General features: G+C 49.4%; 2 protein-coding genes across 7 annotated transcripts; one reads left to right on the top strand and one right to left on the bottom strand.

The window, feature by feature from the left end:
• Nucleotides 1-1,041: 1,041 nt before the first annotated feature.
• Nucleotides 1,042-18,674, bottom strand: LUC7L (LUC7 like). 5 transcript variants are annotated; one of them, XM_061358184.1, is made up of 12 exons: nt 18,564-18,657; nt 17,772-17,842; nt 16,559-16,653; nt 12,550-12,648; nt 11,754-11,864; nt 10,894-11,037; nt 10,288-10,464; nt 9,374-9,462; nt 5,899-5,979; nt 4,926-4,955; nt 3,818-3,982; nt 1,042-1,405 (listed from the first exon to the last, which is right to left on the bottom strand). In XM_061358184.1, the coding sequence occupies exons 4-12, from the start codon at nt 12,643-12,645 to the stop codon at nt 1,264-1,266; spliced, it is 1,035 nt and encodes a 344-aa protein (XP_061214168.1). In that variant the 5' UTR covers nt 12,646-12,648; nt 16,559-16,653; nt 17,772-17,842; nt 18,564-18,657; the 3' UTR covers nt 1,042-1,263. The 5 variants fall into 5 exon arrangements, with proteins under 5 accessions (XP_061214168.1, XP_061214164.1, XP_061214165.1 ...); XM_061358182.1 differs by lacking the exon at nt 17,772-17,842 and adding an exon at nt 2,729-2,790 and having other exon boundaries at nt 1,210-1,405; nt 18,564-18,674; XM_061358180.1 differs by lacking the exon at nt 17,772-17,842 and having other exon boundaries at nt 18,564-18,674.
• Nucleotides 18,675-19,511: 837 nt separating this feature from the next.
• PERCC1 (proline and glutamate rich with coiled coil 1) lies at nt 19,512-22,746 on the top strand. Of its 2 annotated transcripts, XM_061358177.1 has the most exons (3): nt 19,512-20,479; nt 20,586-20,705; nt 21,885-22,746. In XM_061358177.1, the coding sequence occupies exons 2-3, from the start codon at nt 20,680-20,682 to the stop codon at nt 22,606-22,608; spliced, it is 750 nt and encodes a 249-aa protein (XP_061214161.1). In that variant the 5' UTR covers nt 19,512-20,479; nt 20,586-20,679; the 3' UTR covers nt 22,609-22,746. The 2 variants fall into 2 exon arrangements, with proteins under 2 accessions (XP_061214161.1, XP_061214160.1); XM_061358176.1 differs by lacking the exon at nt 19,512-20,479 and having other exon boundaries at nt 20,486-20,705.
• Nucleotides 22,747-22,935: the final 189 nt, after the last annotated feature.

Below are 22,935 nucleotides of genomic sequence, written 5' to 3'. Positions count from 1 at the left end.
ACCGCGGGTTAGATGTAAAACAACAGGGATGGGGTCGCATGCACTAAGGACTAACACCGAGGGGGCTCGGGGTGGCCGCGGGGAACCGAAACTGTTAAAGCAGCTTTATGGGAAGGGACAAGCACCGGCCGGACCCCCCCGCACCGGACACGGCTGGAGCACAGGCTGACAGACACGCTCCTGTTTGCGTTAGGAGAGAGCGGTGTTCAATGACACCGGCCTCAGCGAGTTGAGGAGCAGCGCCCAGAGCGGCTGGCAGCAACTGCGTTACTCACAGAACACCGGTCCGGGGTCCGGGCTGTGTCAGGCACAGCGGGGCGGGCTCCTCCCCACTGCAAAATAAACCCAGTTACAAACAAGCGAGTTACAATATGCAAAGCTCCTCCACACGTTGGTGCTGAGGTCCCAGGTGCAGCAGCGCACTGCTGGCAGCCCCTGCCTTCCCTTCCCTCGCCCTGGCCTTTGCTCCAGCCCTAGTCACTTCTGATTCTCGGCCACCTTCTGCCTGCCTCGCCTTGGATAAAACACATACACAAACGCTTTTTTTGCAAGTCAGAAAACCCCAGGAGATGGCCCTGACTCCGGAGTGCACAGAAAAGAGGCAGGCTGGGTCTGTACCCCGCTACTGAAGACACTGGCCCAGATTTTGCACTGTTTTGTTTGTATGTGAACTGGAAAAGTACTAAAACCAGACTTGAGCCCCTCTTAAAAATGTGCTCCAGATCAGTTGGTCATCCTCACAAAAGATGAACAGCTTTCAAAATGGGCAGATCAGGGCCAAATATGGTCTGTCTTGACTTAGCTGCGGTAGCGAGGCAGCTCCCAAATGCTGAAGGTGTAAAAAAGAGGTGTGTAAGCGCTAAAAGGAAAAAAAACACCACCCACTTGTGAATGTCATATAAACAGAAGGAGAAATTAATTGAGAACCAGTGCTACTGGTGTGCTCACAGAAGGTCAGGGAGATCTTTAGGGAAGGGCTGAAGCGCTGCAGAGGTGGCCGCGGTCACTGGGTCAGACAAACACAGCGTGGCAGCCACAGGCCTGAATTGGAAACGATCCATCCAGATTTATTGATTCCTACTAAAACAAAATCCTGTTAAACAGTACGTAACTCTGTCTCTACAAACTCACAGCTATCTGCCAAACAATAAAAATTCCAAACTACAAAAGATGAGTTGTATTCAGTAAATATAAATGGGGAATTTAGGCTTTGTGTAGAATGTTTTATCGGACTATTTACAGTGCAACACAGATTATTTGAGTTCAGATCTCGCCAGCTTCTCTCTCTTCTGATCTCTTGGAACGAGATTTGCCATTTGTGCTCTCGTGCCGCCTCTCAGAAGAGCTCTTCTCTTTCCTCTCTCTGTCTCGTGACTTTTCTCTTGAAGATCGATCTCTAGAGGATCTGAAGTACAAAGTAAACCATCGCTATGAGCTTCACAACTAAAAGAGTTTCAGATACTCACAAAATGACAGCATCTTTCTCTAAAAGGGCTGTGGCATAACACAAGTTCTGTGCAGAAATGTGCCTAGGTACTGCACTGCAGGGACTGGCAGCCCTGAGACAGCAACCCTGGGCCCTCCACAAGCTTTATATAGAACACCAGTTTTACAGTGCTAAGCGCACAGCTCAGCCTTTGTTACTTTCTCCTTGGAGTAATCCTTTCAAGCTGTGGCTAAAGGGGGGCTCACTGAGGTCTTCCCTGGGCCCCTTGTTACTTAACTGGGCCCTGCTAAAGCACTTCCAGTTTCTTCCTCACCTATGACTCAGTTCTGCTTGTGTCTTCTAGAGGGTTTTTTCATTATCCTCTAAGCTAGTGGCTTTCTGCTCAACCACTGTAAGTATCAGCTGTATTCTCTGGACTAAAATGCTTGCTCAGCCCTGGGATTCTTACTGTGCAGCCTAACAAGCATGGTCTTGGGCAGCCCCCTGGGTTCAAAGTCAGGGTGATTCAGATTTACATTCACAGCCCACATTACAGGGAAAGCCCTTCACAGCTGGCTCAAAGGACAGCTGCAGGTTCAGCAGCATTTCACTGTATCAGCCCACTCAGAATTAAGCAGAAGGCCCACTCCAGAAAAGCTGTTTTCCTGCGTGATTTACACCAGCTTATTGTCTCACAGCCTTCAAAAGGTGCTGATCAGGAATGAGCCCTATCGGCCCAAGCCCCTTCAGAAGTAGGCAGAGGCTCTCACAGACCCTGCAGGGCCATTACATTTTAGTTACGGACTCAGCACACAGGTTTTTCTTTACAGTCAAAAGAGGAGGATCTGGCAGGCATCTCAGAGGTTCCAGCTTTCATTCACATTGATTGTAAGGTTTGGAAATACTGCACAATTGATACATTAAAACCTCGCAGCTCTCTGTATCACAAGCCATTTAATTTTCATTAAATTGTGACATTTAACCACACAACAACATGCGTCTGTCTGATATTAACTTTTCCTGTTCCCATAGCAATGCCTGCTGCCCCAAGATTTCCAGATCCTGTGACAGCCTGTTTCCTTCTACAGGTGAGACCTCAGACCAGAACCTGAATGCAGGCTTCATTAATTCAAGGTGAAAACAGAAGCTACCCTCTTTGAAGGAACAGGGGTTTTCTGTTTGTTCCTAGGTTTATTTTCTTGAACTGATCCTGGTCTCTCCCAGGTTGTCAGCCAGCCAATCCCCCTACAGCCTCCATGGGCCGATTTGAATGTGTTCAAGGTTTTTGAAGTAATCCCTTACCTGCTCTTTAGTAATAGTTATTACAGGGTCTTCCTCACTTCCTAATTGTCCAAACTTCTTTTCTTTATTTTTCATGTTCAAGACAGATTTAAAAAAGGACTTTAGTATCTCAGCCATTGGAGAATTAACAGTATTTACACATCCCCCCTCAATTAAGATATATTTTTCAGACCATTATTTCCCTCCCCAGCATCAGGTATCTTTAAAACCTGTTCTTACCCCTCAGCTAAAGTGACACAAGACACCCAGCAGTCGGTTTGTTTCTAGAACTGTATTTGAGCAGTGGTGCCTAATCGGGTGAGACAGTGCTAAAGCACTCCCCTATGACTTAGGAGGACTTAAAAAAAGCTTCAGCAAGCTTTTCACCTGGTGACAGACTCGCTCCTGGGCTTAGAAGAGCTGCAAGGAAACACAAGGATTCAATTTTTCTGATACTCCTACATATGCTTGTCTCATCCTTCCTCCAACACAGTAGATGTTTTGATGAGTTTCAGAAGAGGCTTAAAGCCCTTCCTCTAACTATAGCACTTCTCCTCAACAACAGGAGAATGGTGTAACTCCTCCTCATGGCCTCCTTTCTCCCCCCCTCCAGTGCAGGTTCCTGAAAAATCCCCCCTCTCTTAAGCAGCTTTCTAACAGATGACTTCCCCCAGATCCCAAATCATACACTTCCTTCCCTGTGCCAGCACTGAAAGAAGCTGGGAAACAGAAGGTAACCATAGAAATGTCACGTCAAAACTGCCTCTCAGCTACTCGGCTTTTACAGGCCTGGGGAGGCTCAATTAGCTCAAGCAAGCCTTTGTGCTGCTTCTCTTACAAGAAACCAGCAATTTCTCACAGATCAGCACTGCAAACCAGGGAGCCGTTTCTATCTCCTAGGTCTGTCCTCTCATGCTGCCACCTCACTGTACAACGGTACTACTGCTGTAATGTGAGATCATCTACAACCAGCCACTGGGAAGCCTTGCTTTGGCCCAGGAGCTGGTACGGGACACTGCAGCTGCTAACATGAAAACCCTGTCAAACTCCTGCTCGCTCTAAGGGACTGGAGAGGCTCACTGTGATGCCAAGGAGTCACAGAATACATACTTGTGTTTTGAACTCCTGTCTCTGGACCCTCGCCGGTGACCTCTGCTGTGGCTGCGGGAGCGGCTCCGGTGGCGTCTGTGTCGATCACGGGACCGGGAGCGAGACTTCCGTCGCTCACGGGAAGCCGACCTCGAGCGTCGCCGCCTCCTATCCCGAGACCGTGATCTGGAGGGGACACACATTGCCTCAGACTCAGGAGAAGGGTCAGAGCATTGGATCTGCACACCTGAGCCCATCTCTCAGACATTCCCGAGTAACAAATATCCAGAGCACCAGCACTCGCACCCCCAGCCCCATCCCTGCCAACACAGAAGGCAGATCAGCCTCAGGGTGGGCACCTCCCTCCTGGGCCTCATGCTACCAACAAAATGCCAATAGCTAAGTTTGATTTGCTGGGAAGCTTATATAAAAAGCTCCTGCTGTTACTGTAAGCATGTGTCAATGCCTAGAGCAGAGCCTACCAGCTCTGCCTTGCTCAAAGTGAGGCCTGTTTAAACAGAAGAAAGGCCAAAGAAAGTGGCATGTGAAACTACCATAACCAGCTCGACAGTCTGCTAAGAGAGGATCTTCCTTGTGGAAGTACTACACTTTAGAAGCAGACTTGTTTCAGTCTGCTCTAAAAACTAAACAAAGGATGTCAACTTATGTGGAAAGCAGTAGAGAGGAAGATCGCCAGCTACCTGACCACAGAGAATGTTGTCACGTAATTAAGGCAAGCTCTCTATAGAGGTGGGGGAGCTTTTATCCTGAATCTCTGTATTTTTACATCTGAGGTATCATACAGGTAATAGATACATTTCAAACATTAAAACTATGAAAGTACATTAGACATTTATTGAAAGTGGCATCAAGAATGTTCTTAGCCTCGTGCTCTGCTGCACACAATACCATCTGTCCTGACTAGGCTACTTTATGGCCCAATGAGTGACACTAGGCTGCAGAACACCGTTGAGGTGCCCAAGCAGTGATTCCCATTTCCTTCAGGGAGCAAAACAAAGAGACTGGGGCACTGAGTTAACTCCATTTGTGAGGCACGGGAAACACCTCAGTAGTTAGATAGAAACACAAACAGGCATCTGGGAAAACTGCAAGAGAAATGTGCACTCACCTTCTACGGTCTCTATTTCTTGATCCAGACCTAGAAAGAAGACAACAGGTAAGCGAGAGAATGTATGATACAGCCAGTGGGTTTTCAACAGAATAACCCATCCACCCTGGCAGCTCTTCACAGGAACGCAACAGCACCCCCCCAAATGATACAGCATTTAAAAAAAACTTGCCATTAAAACATTTAATCAGCTTCAACTTGGGGGGCAGGGAGAATGTGTCAAAACCTGAGGAAATTTGTAGAAACACTAGTTTCTACATGCAGAGCTTCCTGTCAGAAATTAAAATGTCTACAAACCAATTCCATCTCTTAATAATACACCACAACAAACCTTCCTGACTGTGCATACTGGTTATATGCTCTTTACGCTCTGCAGTCTCATATCAGCTACATCAACTCTAACGCTCAGAAGTGCCACTCTCCACAGTCAGAAAGATACTGATTCCTTTGAGGTAGTTACACATCAAAAAGCTTTTAATAAAGAGAAAGCAGCATTTTCTCACTCATCAGATTTGTTTAACAAACATTAAGAGGAAATTTGCATCACTGGTATTTTCCCTGCTTGAGCTAGAAAAAAGGAGGGGACAGACACAAGGGAAGAACGATTACTGAAAAGTAACTGAGAGAGACACTAAAAATCCCTCATCCCAGACTTAGAAAGCCATTTCAGAAGAATAATCCAAGCCTCACTATTATTCCCACATTTCCATGGCTTCAGAGCTCATGTGCGGCACTCTCAGCTTAATGCTGCATTAGCTTTTGGCAGTCTGCAAATAACTGTCTCAACTCGTTCAACTTCTGCAGCACCATTACTCAGCACCATGTAAAATACTACTCTGTGAAACATGGACCTTCCCTTTTTCTCTATGGCCACATTTCAGAGCCAGCTTACACCAAAACATCACACCCTGTGTGAGCAGCCTCTTTTTGCTTTAACTGAGAAGTGGCTGGTCTTAGTGACTTAGGGACTCACTCTTGTAACTGTTCCTGTCTCCCCACTGCGTACAGGCTCGCAGAGGTGTTCCATTTACACAGCCACAGAGCTGTTGGAGCACTGTAACAAGAGATGAGGATGAAAGCTACACACAGGTAAAATTTTAAACAGTGATAAAGAAGCATCTATTTTAATAATATCAATTAAACCTGTACCTGGATAAGACAAGCTAAAGAGAATCAATGTGCACTGTCCTTCCTTCACAATGAAATGGGATTGCTCAATCATGGTAAAAACAAAAAAACCAACCCAAAATGTGGGCAGCAATTCAAGTAGAAGGACTGTAAACAGGGTGGATCTGAACTTGGGGTCAGGCAAATGGACCATGATCTGAGGGCAACACACAAGATGACCAGATGAAGGCAAAGCTGCTAAGCCAGGACAGCAAGGCAATAACCACACACCTCCTTTTTCATGGAACAGAACCTGACAGAGCAGCAGGACCTCCTCTAGACGCCTGGCAGGCAGCTTAATATTTCTGGTGGTTGTAATTACTCCAAGTTCCCAATGTTCTTTTCCTCCTGATCACTTTATTCTGAATGACCACTGCGCACATTTACACAAAGCCCTTCCACAGCCCATGAAAAGCCGGGCTGACCTTCCACACCTGTGATGTGAGCAGGAATATGTACAATAACCTGGTAATCACTCCCTAGCACTAAACTTCAGAATTCAAGAGGCACCCAGCAAAAGAAGTACTTTCGTTACTAGCCTGAATCAGCATACAGCAGGAGATGAGTGAGAAGCTGAGCATATTTATTTTTTCCTCCTTTTTTTGGCCCTGTATCACAGAGGCTATGTGCTGACTTTCACAACTTGTGTGTTAACTTAATACAAAGGAAACCCATTTGGCAGCTCCACCTAGACCTGTTTGCTGGTGTACTCTGGAAGCAAATCAGAGGTCTGCACTTCCAAGCATGCCACCTCTCCACAGAGCTTCAGTCTGAAGAGATTACTGGGTAGCTCACAGCCACCAGCAACACCAAGGGACTTGTGTTTATTTACCACTAGGGCTGACAGCCCACTTCACTAATCTTTATGTGGAAATAGCAGTTTAGTTGACAAATTAATAAAGCCTGTGAGAGGTTAAGAGTTTCACAAGTGAATCTACAGGTTTCCATGGTACATCATAACACCTGTAAGTCACTGAAGACTTCTCCAAGTCAAGCAGTACTCTTTTTCTTACTGAATAACACCTTGAATATGTTGCATATGAAGACATTACAAGAAGAGTTATGAAGGAAATATGTCTTCTGTGGTTTTACAGTTACCAAGCTCTGGTTAAGAGAGGCAGTCTGACAGGCAGTAGAAGTTGCCCATTAGTTTTTGATGGAAAGATGCCCCTGCAAGCACAGTGGTCTACAGCTCCCAGCAGATAAGGTGCTGAGAAAATGAGAAATCTGGGCTCTGACTCCAGTTTCTGACACCGGGTGCCCACTTGGAAAACTATTTTCCTTCTTTGAGTCAAGTCCTTATTTTGGAGAGGCAAATAATTTGACCTCCTCTGTACGGCACTGCTGACTCCTTCATAACAAGCTTTTCTTTGGTATCTTAACAGAGGATGCTTCCACACAGAGTGAGAGCAAAGGCTGGCCACAGTCTTGTGCCACACACTACTTGTAGCACAAGTAGTGTTATGTATGGAATCATCAAGAGCCCAGACTTTAAGCTAACTCAATGCAGTTTTTAAACCCTTCCTACTTAAAAGATTAAATAAACATTCAAAAGTGGTCTTCAAATCCCCTCATCAGATTCATCCACATATGGACTACTTCTGAACACAAGAGACTCCTAGCTCTCACTAACAGAGTGTTTGGGGTTACTTAAAACAACACAACACAAAACCAAAACCATGGACATGCCACAGAAGGAAGAAAGACAGTATTCCGAGGAGATGCAGACCAAATAAGAGATCCAGAGGACTCCTCCTGAAGGCAACTCTGCTGACCATTTCTCACACAGAAACGAACTCCAGGAAGAAGAGACACCATGGAGACAGACACACTGAATCCAGGTTACAGATGGTCCTACTGTGCATCCGAAAGAGCCTGCCACAAAGTAGCTGCACAGGAAGACACTTGTTTCACGACTAACTTTCTGACCATAGCAACGTAACCCTTTCAATTAACTCTTGCACTCATCACCCAGTTCCAGAATCTGCAGCTCTCAAATATAACTGACTCACTGTCACTCTTGCATGGATGCCAGAAAACTGTGAGGCTATACATAAAGAGCTGCAGTCCAGGAGAAAGATGCAGCATGAACTGGTGCCTCTTATACCAGGTAATCCAGAGAGAGAGGAAGCCCATAGCAAACACCATGAATGGAGAATGCCTAAACATCTGGGGCTTCCCTGTACACCAGAATCACCAAGCTGCAGAGCACAGAAAACCAAGCTGCTTCAATTCTGGTATTTATTTGCCAGCACTTCCAGCAATATATACCCATCATCTTAGAGCATACTGCAGCTATGTATCTCATGCCTCAGAAATGGATGGCTGAAATACACTCTTCAGTTGACAATGAGGGTCAAAAAGAGCTCTCCACAGGCAGTAAGGTTGGGTTTTTTGATGTAAGAAGTACAAGAGGAGAAACACATGAGGTAACTGGGGAGATGCTGTGACAATGAGAACAGCATTCCTACTCAGCCACATCCTCTGCCTGACTATGGCAAATAACCACCCTCTCCACACCAGGCTGTTCAACCAAGCTGTTGACACACAAGTGAACCTGCTCTGTTCAGGTACAGAAGAGAGTTTTTCCAGTTCAGCTGGCAAGACGTGGAAGAGCTCGTCCTGAGAATACCAAGACTGCAGCCACTCCCACTGCTCAGATTATACACTTATGAGCACGTGACACATATGGCCTCAATCTACAGAAGCAGCCACTCCTTGGGATCCTTTGGATCCCCTAAGAAATGTTTTCCAAAGCTGTGCCGAAAGCACCTCACTGCTATTGTAGGAAAGTTTCAGAACAAGGCAGGCACCTCACCACCTGGCTCACATATACCACACCTCTGTTCTGCTGTCATCTTCTAGCCTAGAAGGAAGGAGGACTGCCCAAGGAATTTCTGCATGACTAGCACCTTTTGAGCAGATCCAGCCCTCACTCGTCTTAAACTTCCCCACTGAGATGCATTGGATAAAGGCATTTTACCTAGATTCAGATTTCCAAAGACGGGCTAGACCAATACAAGCCTGAAGACTACACAGAGCTCACCTCTCAAATATACAATGTAGGTGTGTACCTGAAACACACAACACACATACAATCACTCTAACATGGGGGTTTGTGCATTTGTTTTCATCTTTAACTAAATGCCAGGGTGCTCACTACCCAGAGCATGCCCAACAGCTAATCCAGCAGCAGATGTTGCTTTCCAGCAATGCTCAGATACAAGAAATCAGACTACTTCAAAAACAACTCCACAAACCAGTTATCAGCTTCCACTTACCGTCTGCCCATTCTCTCCTCTCGTTCTCTCTCCTCTCTCCTCCTCAAACGATCCTGGTTTCTCTTCTCCTGCTTTTCTGCCACTGTTTTCTAGGAAAGGAAAAGTCCACATTGCATTTCAGCCATATAGTAACAGGTCAGAGATCTTCACGGAGACTATTCCGATAGCAAGACAAAGGTAGTAAAACAAAAACACGTTCCACTGCATTTAATGTGATAGTTAGGATCTCTATCAAGGTTTCCATTTTTCTCACAACTTCACTAACATCCATCAGTGCAAGAAATGCCACTCCCTACTGCTTTGAATTCTTGGGCTCTAAGAGACAAAGCTCATTAGCTTTGAGGTAAAGGACTGTCTCACCATGAGTGTACACAACTTACAATGGAACAGTGCCGAGGCCTTGTGCCAATGACCTTTCAAGGCTCTGACCTTAATGAATAAGGCACAGGATTCACCACTCTTACTCGAGCAGGCTGATGGCCCCTGCAAGCAAGGCCAGTACCAGAACTCCACTATGAACCCATTCAGAAAACTTCTAACCATTTCAGCAACTGGAGACCTTTTTCACTAACAGCACAACATGAAATTTCAGTTCAAGTGTTTCATTAAGATGTCTCAGCTAAAAAAACACAGAGTGACAAAATTCAGCCATATCAATGAGAAAAATACAGGCTGAGTGCACCAATGCTGTAAGGAACGAATGACAGCAATGGTCTGGTTTGCCTAATTCTGAGTGCAGATATTTAGTTACTCAGAAATTACAGAACAAACTCAGGATGAGCCTATGAAAACCCTCATCTGAGGTTTCAGGGATTCTGCAATCAGAAATTTCTGGACTTTCACAAGCACTCTGCAAAGAATTCTTTATGAATTTAGTAAACTAGAAGGAGAAGGCTTAAAATGGAGTGGATTACCCTCAGCTGATCCAGTTTCTCACGGATCTGAATAAAACCCAAGTGTAATTTGCCTCCAAAGTGGTCAGCAAGACGACGGTCGTTGTCATGGAGACCCAGATACGCTGAACAGACTTCACACACACGGAGCTTCTGCTGCTGAAAACTGGATGCAGGCATTGAATTTCGGTATTCTTCCTAAAGGTAGGCAAAGAATCCACACAAATGTCAGGGAGCCCTTACATAGTCACAGCCCTCCAGAGAAAACCCTGCAAAGAATTGCACTGCTACTTTCAAGAATCAAAACCCACCCTCAATATACAGGAGGTGCCATAACAAACACTTAGCAAGCACAGCTACCCTGACAGTCTCTCCCTGCAAGCAACTAGCGACCCAATCTTTGGAAGAACAAATCCCTCCCTGCTCTTTGTCAGCTCTCTTCACTAGATAAAAGTTTGTATCCCTCATCTACCACACTACACTGCCAACTGCTTGCTGGCACAAGGCTGAAACTGAACAAGGACATACTGGCAACAAAAGAAAAGAGGCAAGAACCACTCAGCTCTTTGTCATGGCTCAGCATAGCCCAGTCCTCTATTGCAGTTCATAGGAGAAGCAACACCATACCTCTGCCTCTTTCTTTTTCGCTCGGACTTTCTCCACTTCCATCAGGATCTTCTGAGACTCATCAACATTGCCTTCAGCTCCCAGCTGCTCAGCTTTAGCTAGGAGTTTTCCTATGTCTTCATTCAGCTCATGTACTTTCTCTGCCTAAAGAGAACAGGTAGTTTTTAGTAAGACAAAAAAAAAAAACGACCCTTGCATGACAACTTTTCCTTTTTCTCCAAGAAAATCCTGTTTAACAAAATCAGTTGTTGGAAGATGACCATAAGTCTCCAAAAGTCAAGACTCCCAACAAAAAGCAATTGGTGGGCCAAGTATAGGTAATGCAGGCACAGACACATAGCAAACAGAAAAATGACATGGAGAGGACATCATCAATGCTGCCACAAAAAGCAGCATGTTTCTGGCTTATAGGACAAGACAGAATCCACAAAACCAGCCTCAGAAATGTTTTGTATTCACCCCATAAAGCAAGAGGAAAGTTTCCCAAAGAGGAAACTCCATGACGATTTGTTAAGTGAAAAGCTGATACTCATCAGATAGACTTACTATTCCATTACATTATTACATTATATTAACATTGTAAGCTATTACATTAACACTGAATAGTGTGGGGGAGAAACCAACATGCTTTATTGCCATGCTAAAGTGACGTATTTTAGAGTTCATGTTTTATACTACTATGTTCCTCTGTACCAGTAAGTTTGCCACAAGAACAGCCAGAGCAGAATTTGAGCAGGATGGCTGGGAGCCACAAAGCTTTTGTGGAGCCTATCTCCTGAGTATCAACGGTGTCAGAGACAACACAGCTCCAGTGCTCTTGCACAGACTTTCACAACAAACATTCACTGCAAGGAAAATACCTTTGCAGACACTTCAGCACTGATCTCTTCCTGTGTCTCAGCCAGGCGTTTCTTGGCCAGTTCTGTTCTCCTATCGCACTCTGCGATGAAGGATTCCAGGTGATCCATCGCCTGCATGTTTAGACAAAGAACTGTGAATAAAGGTGCCCTCTGAGCCAGACACAGCCAACAGCAATCTCTGTATAATGCACAAACAGCTTCAAGAACAGATGCCTTGAGAAAAAAGATATGACACTTTGTAGAAAAAGTAACATTTGATCCCTTCCCTTAAGTCTGTCATCTGCCTGGAGCCTGACACAATTCTTTGACATATAAGAGGATGCTCACACAAAGACTGCTTTGCACTGGAACTTCCAATGCATGAGCAACAGGTGCAAAGACAAAAGCACTAGAATAACATGAAAAGGGAAGACAGAATTGTTCTTCTGCCTGATCTGTTACATTACAGAAAACTAAATCTGGGAAAGTGAAACCACAGAGCAGAAGGCTTTTAATGTTAGATCTCCTTCCGGGACAGGCCACCAGGTTACAATGACCTGGTACAGACCAGCAGATGTTGGATGCAAGGAATGCCAGAGGAGCCTTCCTCATTAGCTGGACTAATGGTGTTGCAAGGGCCATAATTACTTTCAGTTTTAAGGCAGCAATCGAGCTGACCCTGGGGAAGGGGCTCCACATCTTTCAGCTAAGACATCAAATAACATGGCTAGCTGAAACTTCCACTGAGCTCTACTGTTCAGCCAATAACTTCAAGAGGCAGTTTCCACAAAAGTAACTGGAATGTCTCCATACTCACATCGAGCTCAAAAAACAGGTCTCTCTCTTTACTTGCAATCTCATAATCTGCTCGCAGTGCCAAGTCATGGATCTTTGTACATTCTCCCAGGTCCATTCGCTGTTGAAAATAAGAAGGCAAATCAATGTAAGAACCCTCCATTATAGCAACAAACAGCAGATACTTAACTTTTACCAGCTTTCATAAAGTCTCCTGGTGAAAAAGAGCTCCCCCTTAACCTACAAGTAACAGAACTAGCCAGAAGCACCACATGCTTGCTAGAACTCCTCTTCTAGGTGTTCGTGGAACAACATTAATACCCCAAATGCTTTTAAGTCCAGTCCTACTCCTTCTCTAGGTCACAGAACAGCCCTAGAAATTGCTGGGAAGGACCTGGGAAGGCACAGCACACTGGAGCAGCAACTGCAAATGCCTCCTACTATGGCACAGCAAAACACACAGCTTTGTACCCTACTTAAAACTCACCTGGAAAAGCACCTGTGTCAGGATGAGCCCTAGTAACAAACTGAAAGATACCAAATCTTAGAATACAGACATAATGCTTCCCACCAAGAACAAATGGACTTAAAGGAAAAAAGGGCTCTTGCCAGTAGATGAGCACAACACCACACTCAACACCACTCCCAATTCTACTAGCCAGCCCCTTCCCATAGTCAGTTGCAGCCTGAAACTTTTAAATGTGCCCAGCAAAGCTAAATCCTATACATGACCCCATCTAACAAGAGACTTCTTGAGAGCATCTCCCTTCCCAGAAAGTTTTGACTTCCATACTGCTTTTCATTCCCCTTGTAATCGATGCCATTTAAATCTGGGGTTTTTTTCCCTCCACATGGTCAACAGCCACATAACCCAAAGTTAATAATGCTCTCAAACCATGGAAATGACATTTCAACATTATCAATATGTAACAGAGAACATTTCTCAAAGTAGAAAAAGAATGATTTTTTGAAAACCAAAATAATGGAAGGCCTGTGTGAACCACAGAACAAATTACAGGGTACATGTCATGGCAGGAACAGCCAACCAGCCATCCTCTTCTCTCCCAGTCACCACCAGTCCCAAGGAGCCCAGCAGTTCCTGAGTAAAGATTCAAATTCCTGCATGCACATAAACACTGAATACATGTAGATGCCACTGATAATTAGTCCTGTTCACATTTGCTAAGCAATCTACATTATGAGCTATCTCTTACAATCTCCACTAAAGTGCTAACTCACTGGAAAGCCTATTTCTATGAGGAGGGCTTTTCAACAGTAATCAGAGCTGCAGAGCTTCACCCAAGTGAAAAAGGAAAGCAAAGACCCCTACAAAATCACCCTGCAACCTACAGACTTCAGCTCACTCACATCTCCCAGTGGGGAACACAATTAATTCCCCGGTTGTCGTTTCCAAGCTGTGTTCTACCTGGGCAGCTTTCAGACTGATCTGTCTGCTTATTAGTGGAGCTAAAATTCAGGATTACCAGCTGATGCCACCTCTGAACATGCTGCAGTACTTCCACTGACAGAAACATGTTTACCGTCAGCTGCTGAGGCAAGTCAGTGCATGCCATTAATGATCTGGATGACAAGTCCCCCGATAACAGCATATGGGCACACTAGATCAACTTCTGTTCTCCCAGAAGTTTCCTCCCTACCCACAGACACCAAGAAGAGACTATTGTAGTTTATCTGGTGACACATTTGGACAAGTTTCTGGGAACAATCAAAAAAGAATAATCACAAAAAGCCACCAAATTAAAATTACAACTTGCATGACTAGGACCACTGGCAAACAAGGCAAACATCAGCATGTCTCCTGCAGCTCTCACAAACATTCCACTGCTTTACTTATGGTCTGGACTCCTCACTCTGAACGTGAAGGCCAGTGAATGCGACTCCATCACATTACACTGAGCACAGTGACCCCAGGGATCCAGCTTCCTGCTTCTCCCCAGTCTCCCACTAAGGAATATCTGCACACATGCAGGATGCCTCAGGGGGAGGATGCAACATAACCAGCACCAGAGGGCTTGAGACATCTGTTGGAAGGTTCCAAAAAGAGCCAAAGTCCTGATTTCCGCAGTAAAATACATCCAGAGATGGATGCTACCCCAATCCAGCTGAGGCTGCTTCACCTACACAGCTCTTCCCTTCATGGAGCATGGTTAAGATGTCAGGGAACCTGACTGAGATCACGAGGAAAGCCTACACGTTCCAGATAAGTCTCATTGTGTGCTGGTAGCGTTGACAGCTGAAACACTATTCCCATTCTGGACATCACATGTTCCTTCAACACAGATCTGCAGCACCAATACTTTTTCTTGCCCCAGTAACCTGGTAACAATGGTGTAGAGAGCTCCACAGCCACTTAAAAGGCCATCACAGTATCATCCGAGTGACCCATAAGACCATTTGTACAGAAGCAGTCTTCCTTCCTGCTCCCCTGTAATGCTTCTGAGCATAAACTCCACAGCAAGAGGATTCACTGCAGATAAGTAACATCAGAAGCAAGAGGACCAGCTTTCTCTATGTGCTTCTCAGCCCCAGGAGACTCGCAACCATCTGAACACTTCAGACTCCCTCCACACTTTGGCACCTGCTCCAGCAGTCATGCACGTCACCTAATTCAACCCCTCTGACTCACCATTTACCTTCTTCCTGGAAACATACCAGAAAAGGCAGAAAGCAGCTTGTACCTTCAAAACACCGTCTGGGCCCCAAACGACTTTGTAGACTCTTGTGTCAGAAAGATATACCCTAACCACAGTGACCTGTATGAGGGATGGAGGTGGGCAGGTGATCTAAGTGGCTCTGAACTCCTAAAATGGAAGTGAGGTGATACGGAGGCTGACTGATGAAAAATACATCTGAGCTCCAAATTAATAACAAATAAACACAGAGATAGGTATTTAACTCTTCCAATGTTACTCTGCAATAGCACTGAAAAGCCAAAGTTTGAATGCTCAGAGTTGAGGCAGCTTTTACTAAAGTTCTTTCTACTAGTGTTGCCATAGTCTTGCTATCACAGTGACACACACACAGAGAAAGGAGTGCCAGCCCTCCCACTGCTGGTAACCACACTGTGTCAAACCCAGCTCCTGAAATAACAGCAGGAAGAGCTATAAATAATGACAGTATCTTTAAACAATCAGGTTAAATGGATGGACAACGTGAACTGCCACAGTATTTGGTCTCAAACAGGGAGGGTAAAGATGGATTTCAAACATCCATATTCATCTCCATCCTGCAATTCTGTAGCACAGCAACAATTGCAAGAGATGTGCATTGTTTTCTTTCAAAAGTCAGACTGCATCTTTCATCTGGGCGCCTAAACTGAATACCTACTTCAGCAAGATCCCACTGTTAAAAGTCCACATCACGTTTTGCTCTCAGAGAGAGAGCATGTGAGCCAAACCCTTGAAAACCAGCCAGATCTGTCCCCAGAGGGCAGCAGTAAAGGAGCCAACCCAACAGTTTCAAACCAGTCAGGCAGAGTGACAAACTGCTCACACCAAACAACTCTAAAGACAAAGTCAGCCTGAGCTGCAACCTGCCATTACCATGGCAAGCAGGAATGATGATAAAGCTGCCAGGCCATCAGGGAACACAACATGGCTGGCAAAAGGAAACTGAAAAGCTCCAAGTAATGATTATTGCAGCACATAGGAAAACACTTGCTAACCTGAAGATGCAACCAGAGCACCCAGGACAGCAGCCTAGCTATGGTCTTGCAGCGTCTGCAAGATAAGTTTCAGGCCCTAAACATCTCAAACTGCTAAAAGAGAAATAATCTTGTAAGTTCATGTGTGATAGTGGGAGAAAAAAGAAGATTCAAGTGAATTCTGAGAGCTCCTGACTTCAGTGGTTCCGTACACAGGTCACACAAACTAAAATTAGAACTATGACTGCTCCTCAGGCAAAGAAAGCCTGATCTCTTCTAGAAGGTACCCACAACGCACAGCTGTGTCCTGAAGAGTTGTACCAACATATCCCTCCCCAGAACTCCTTATTACAGAGAATATACTTACTGTTCCTGCGAGGATATCATGGGGACAGCAATCCAGAAGGTGGCTCTTGCAAACACGATCGTCTGTAAACTTCACCCTTTGTCTGGTTTCATCTCCTGAAATTCATTTGTGGTTTTAAATAAGGAGACATTAGAATATTGACTCAAGAACAAAGACCTCGGTATGATCATTTCACCTTAATATGCAGATTAAAATACCTGGTGCTCCTGCTCCCCAGAATTACTCAAAAAAAAAAAAAAATCTTAGAGGGTATCAGGATATTCTGGAACACTTTTAACTGGGAAAAACCACTATTTTAGCATTTAGTCATCCACTATACCATGTTAAACACAGTGCTGGCGAGCCAAGTAATGTCCAAGGCCTGTCATCCATATAGAGAGACAGCACACCCAGAGGAGAAAAAAGAACACAGACAGTCTGGCTCGCAGCCAAAACCTTTTATGTTTTGTGGGGTTATGCCCCCCCTTTTTTTACTTTAAGGAAGGGGCAGGAGATACCAAACCCCACGCTACTGGAGGGCCATGACTCACAGAACAGGGCTGTGCTGGGCAGTTTTTATAGGTGACTGCATTTGCTCATCCGACAATTAAAGCATCGGTCCATTTGGTCTGAAAACCGACTCTGCAGTCTGCTTTCCAAGGCCGGGCAAAGATGAATCTTGCAGGTCTTGGCCTGGAACACGAAGCGTGCTTCCCACCCGCATCCCACCCTCAGAAGACATTTTACACTCAGGAGCCACTTAAACAAGACAGTATCAGAAAAGCAAAGAAATTAAAAGTAAAAAAAGAAACAAAGTTAGTCAATACACACTGCGAGCTCCAACATATACTATACCCATCTGCATTCTTCAAGACCTCAGCTGCAGAATTTTATGCCCACTGTTGAAAAGTTTTAAAGGAAAAGTTTTCTTGCCCACACCTGCAGTAAGGAAGTCAGGGGAATGATACATAAAAGTAAAGGCAAAGTGGTAATGGTATGTGACAATTTTAAAGCTCATCTGTGCATATGACACAGGTATGTGTAATACTAAAGTATGAATATAGTTTAGGATTCGCAAGCATCCAGGAATAATGTAGTGTCTACTGAAAATGGGGGTCTTTTCTTATTTTCTTTTTCTTTCTAAGCTACACTTTTAAAGTTACTTGTGAAAAAAAAAGCAAACACTTTTTTTTTGTTTTTGTTATAACAGCTTTAAAAATTGGTTGTGACTCACGGCTCGATGAACATGAGGCTTTTCTGCAACTCCCTTGCAGATTGATGTAGGCAGGCAAAGATACACTGAACCTTTATAAATAAAATAGAGGGGCCACAATTGTTCAGTTTGTATGAAATAAAAATATGGGAAGCAATTCAATAGCAACTCAATACACAAAGAAAGAAAAGCACTTATTCACTTACGAAACAAAGTGCAAAGTACCTGCACAGCCCTGCTAACGTGCCAGAGGGGATTTAAGTACTCAGCAAGGCGCAGAAGGGAGATACAAACCGTAGTGGTAACATATTTTGCACAGGCTGTCATTTCTTTTCTTGGACAACTACAGCGGCCGGCTCTTGCAGGCAACCTACCTACACGCCTCCGTGCGTACGGCGCGGCCTGGGCACGGAGCCTGCCCTACCACCTCTCTCCGGCAGCCAGGGCCCGGAGCGGCGGGCTCCTCCCGAGGCTGGCCAACGCCGGGCCATTTCTAGGGCAGGGGCCGAGGCGACCTACCACTACCGGGCTGTCTGGGCCGAGCTCGCCGGGCCGCCCAGAGCCGCGCCGAGGCCCGGGCCCGCTCCGCCAGCACCGCCCGTCGCGCCGCTCGCTCGCTCGGCGGCGCCGGGGCAGGCCTCTGCGGGGCGGGGCGGGCCGGGGCTCCGGCTCTGGCCCGCCGCATCCCCCGGCGCGGGGGGATCGATCGCGCCGCAGGTCCGGAGCGGAGGCAGCAGCCGCGCCGGGCTCCGTGGGGGTGAGGCGGCCGCCAGGCCGCGGCGTTTCCTGCAGGCCCCGCCCGCCCCTACTCACCGTCCCGGGCCGTGCCCATGAGCTGGTCTAGCAGGGCCCGCATCTGCGCCTGGGCCGACATGGCGGGCGCTGGCCGTGCCGCGAGACGCGGCGGGCGAGTATCTCCGGCCTGGGCGGCGGCGGCCTCAACGGCGGCTCCGGCCTCAGCGGCGGCGGCAACGCACGACGGGCGCTGGGCGGAAACGGCCCCTCCCGCCACCGCGCGGCATGCCGGGACCGGTAGTCCGCCGGGGGGGCGGGGCACCGCTGGGCGTACGGCGGGGGAGGGGAGGGGCGGGGCGGGCCGGAGCGGAGCAGCCGCTCCCCCATGGCGCCGCAAGGGCCTGCGGGAGGGAGTGGCCGAATGCATGCCTCGGATCCCCGCCGCAGCGGGCAGCTGCTGAGGCGTCGGGCGGGGGCACGGACAGCGGGCTCCTCGCTGGGACCCATCAGCAGCGCTGCCCCTGCGTGCCGCAGCACCCATCACCAGGCCTGACCGCGTGGGCCCGTTAGCGGGCCACAGCGGCTGCCGAGCCGTGCCAAGCCGTGCCAGGCCATGCAGGGCCATCAACAAGCGGTGCCAACCCATGCAGAGCCATGCCAAGCTGTGCGGTGTGGAGCCATTGTGGGCAGGCGAGCGGGTGCCATCAGGGCGCAGACCAGAGTGGCTGTGGTTTACCAGCTCCCACTCGCCGTGTTTGCCCAGCAGTGCTCCAGCGGGATGGCTGCTGCCCCCACCCCGGCCTTACTGTGTTTGGAGAGGGGAGGGGGAGTGCTGCGGAGCCGGAGCCAGAGCCAGAGCAGGCGCCGGTGCCCAGCTCTGCCCCTGCAGGGAGCCCCAGGGCTGCTGCCCTGGGAGGGGAGGGTGACAGACATGGCCCTCTCCTTGCCAGTGCCGCACTGTGCTACAGGCTGGGGCCCACCCCTCAGCCCCAGGGTGGCAGGGAGAGCAGACTGGGAACTGGGTCACCCTGAGAGCAGGGGACAGGGCAGCTCCAAGCAGGGCTCTGGCTGTCCCAAACCCCGATGGCCTTTGTCATCAGCACAGGCAGTCACAGGGTCTGGGTGCTGTGTCAGGCTCCCACCATGCCATGCCGTCCACCCGTCCTGCATCCTCTGGCCATCTGTGGCCTCAGCACCCTGTGTCCTGCAGCAGTTTCCAAACCCTGCCCATCTGTGACCCCCAGCTGTGCCCTGCATGGCCATTCTGGCACTTCCTGTCGCCAAAACAGAACAGCACCTCTGGCCACAGCCACTCTGGGACCTGAGCTGCTCACCATCGTCATTGTCTTCAGTCCCTCATGTGGGCCAGCATGGTCCCATAGCAGAGACATGGGGCACCCTGCCGGCACTGCAGTCCTCGGTGCTGGCCCCAGCCATGGGACTGCCCCAGTTGCTCTCCACATGTCATGTCTCCATCTCTGCATCCATTGCAACTGCCTGGACAGAGCCACCACCCCTGGGCGCTCAGCCCCATGCCCCCTGGGACCACAGCACCCTGAAGTGCCATCTCCTGATGGTGGCCATATCCTGCTACCTCAAAAGGTTCCAAACCCCATCCGGGGGCTGGTCAGGGAGCCCTACACCTGCCTTAGGGGCATGGAGCTGGAGATGGGAGGTCCAGACCCACGTGGGGGCTGCACAGCACCAAGGGGGACCCCATGGAGAGGCTTCACCCACTGCGGCGGCAGCGCCTGTTTGCAGAGGCATGGCTTGATAGGCAGTGTGTTCTTCAGAAGATCCCTACTCCAGGAGTCAAAATAGCATGAAATTCAATTTTACGCCTGTTTGACAAAGCTTGATTTCACCTCCAATCAGCACGGAGATAAGAGCCCTCGGCACAAGTGCACGGGCAGTTTGGCAGCTGGGGCTGCCGATTTAATAGGTGAATTTACAGGAACAACACTTGAAAATCCCCTGGCTAGTGAACCATTAAGGTGAGCCCTGCCTTCCGTCCCCACATCCCTCCCCGCACCGCTCTCCCGTTGCTGGGTGCTAAAGCAAACCCCGGCTCTATTTACCGAGTCTACTATTACAATACAGCTACCAAATATTTGCCAGCCGTCAGCTCCCTGCTCCGCTATAAATACTTCAGGCCCAGGTGGAGGGACGGGAAGGGAGAGCAGCGCGGGAGCCTATGCATGGCCAGGCAGCAGTGCCAAGGTGAGTGCCGAGCCGCGGCCCCGGGGGATGCCCTCCTGCCCCGCGGTGTTCCTGCGGCTCTGGGTGGCTGTGGGGAAGGGAGGCCCCATAGCTGGGGCAGCCCCGCGTCCCTTTCCCTGCAGGCTGGAGGTATGTGGTGCCTGCAGAGGCTGAGCTCCAGGGCAGCATGGAGGCAGGGATGGGGGTCCTGCTGTGGGGAGGGCACAAAGAGGGGTGCGTGGTGACCCCAGAGATGGCAGCGGTGCTATCTCAGGCATGGCAGGAGAGGGATTTGTCCCCCAGGATTCATCCCCTGCCTCATGACCCTCTCAGGGCTGGGGCAATGGCATGTGGCCAGGGATGCCCTGCAGTGAGGGAGAGCTGGGGACCCATGGGCACAGGTAGCACTAACTACGGGGGGCCTCATCCAGCTCAACAAGACCCAGCTGTGGCCAGAGCCCACCAGGGCAGTGCAGGGAGGTGGCCGTGGTCACCCTGTTGCAGGGAAACACATGGGGCCATTGTGTGGGCAGGACATAGGGCTCAGTGTCCCCGGTGCTCAGCCCATGGTGGCAGGGTGGGTGCTGAGCACCATTCAAGCCCATGTACAGCCCCAGAGGGATGGGGAACAGCTGTGGGAGATGTCACCACTGCCCCTTGGCTCATGCCTCGGGGGATGTCCCCACTGCCCTACATCCCATGAATTGATGGAGACATCCCTGCTGCCCCACATGCAATGACTTGGAGACATTCCCATTGTCCCACATCGCATGGATTTGCGTGGACATCCCCACTACCCCACATCCTATGGCTTGATGGGGATGTCCCTGTTGCCTGATGCACCAGGATTCAGTTAGAATATCCCCACTGCCGCCTTACCCCGTGACTCAGGGTATGTTCCCACTGCCCCATCTCACATGTCTCAGTGGGGGCATCCCTGCTGCCCAATGTCCCAGGTTCAGTGGGGATGTCCCTGCTGCCCCATGTTCCATGATTCAGGGCAATGTGTCCACTGCCCTGTATCCTATGGCTTTGGTAGGGACACCTGTGCTGCTCCATGTCCCATGGCTTGTGGGGGATGCCCTGCTCTGCCTGCCCTACAGCACAACACGGTCCCTCTGCCTCCTCAGGGCCAAGCACAGCGCAGCAGGTCGGGGGCTGTGGGGTGCGTGCCACCTTCACCCGCTGTCCTGCCCGCAGGGTGAGCGCGGGCCCCGGAGTGCCCCTGCGTGCTCACATGGCTGCGGGCGTCATCCGGCCATTGCCCGAGCTGCGGCTGCCCTCGCCCTTCCCGCACGGCCTGCTGCTGCCCATGCGCCCTGAGCCCGACTTCCACAACCTCTCCGAGGAAGAGGAGGAAGATGAGGATGAGGATGAAGAGGAGGCAGCAGAGGAGAGCACAAGGCTGGAGCCGGACCTCCCCAGCGCTGCCGAGCCCACGCTGCAGCTCCTCCGGTTCTCGGAGCTCATCAGCTGTGACATCCAGCGGTACTTCGGGCGGCGGGGCCAGGACGAGCCCGCCGGCAGCCACGGTGTGCCCGAGGACTGCAGCTCACCCCGGCACACGGAGCCCGAGGCACCACGGGGCAGCCCCGGAGCCATGCACAGGCTGGGGCCGCTGGCAGAGCTCTTCGAGTACGGCGTGCACCGGTGCCTGCCGCCCCGGGCGGCCAGTGGCAAGACGCAGCGGCTGGAGAGGAAGTACGGCCACATCACCCCCATGCACCGCAGGAAGCTACCGCCCTCCTTCTGGCGGGAGCCGGGCCCCAGCCCTGCCGGTCTCCTCCACACCGGCACCCCCGACTTCAGTGACCTTCTGGCCAACTGGACGGTGGAGCCGGGGCCGGAGCTGGGCCTTGGGCGGGAGCTGCAGCCGGAGTCGGGCCGCCCGGGGCTGGAGGCCGAGCCCTTTGCCGGTCTGTGACCCCACCATGGCCCCCAGCCCCGCCACGTGCGGCCGGTTAATGATAAACCTGGCAACAGTGGTGCCAGCGCCGGGCACCTGGAGCTGCCGGGGCAGAGACGGCCATGGGACAAGTGAATAAATGACTCCTGCCAGGCACCGGTGTGTGCCGTGTCCTTCTCCACCCGCCACCGGTGACAAAGGGCCACTGCTCAGGCCAGCCCTCGGCAGGAACCGGCTGCCCCGGCGGTAGGGAAAGGAGGGAAGCGCGGTGCCGGCAGGAGCCAACAGCCCGTGTTTACTCTGCAGCCCAAGTCAGTGCATCCCAGTCCCTTATCTCGGCTGCAC

The sequence above is a fragment of the Neopsephotus bourkii genome, unplaced genomic scaffold (assembly GCF_033783945.1).
Source record: "Neopsephotus bourkii isolate Nb327-2 ecotype Australia unplaced genomic scaffold, CSIRO-AGI_Nbou_v1 NB_940, whole genome shotgun sequence".
NCBI classification, from domain to species: Eukaryota; Metazoa; Chordata; class Aves; order Psittaciformes; family Psittacidae; genus Neopsephotus; species Neopsephotus bourkii.
This window is presented reverse-complemented; position numbering and strand designations above follow the sequence as displayed.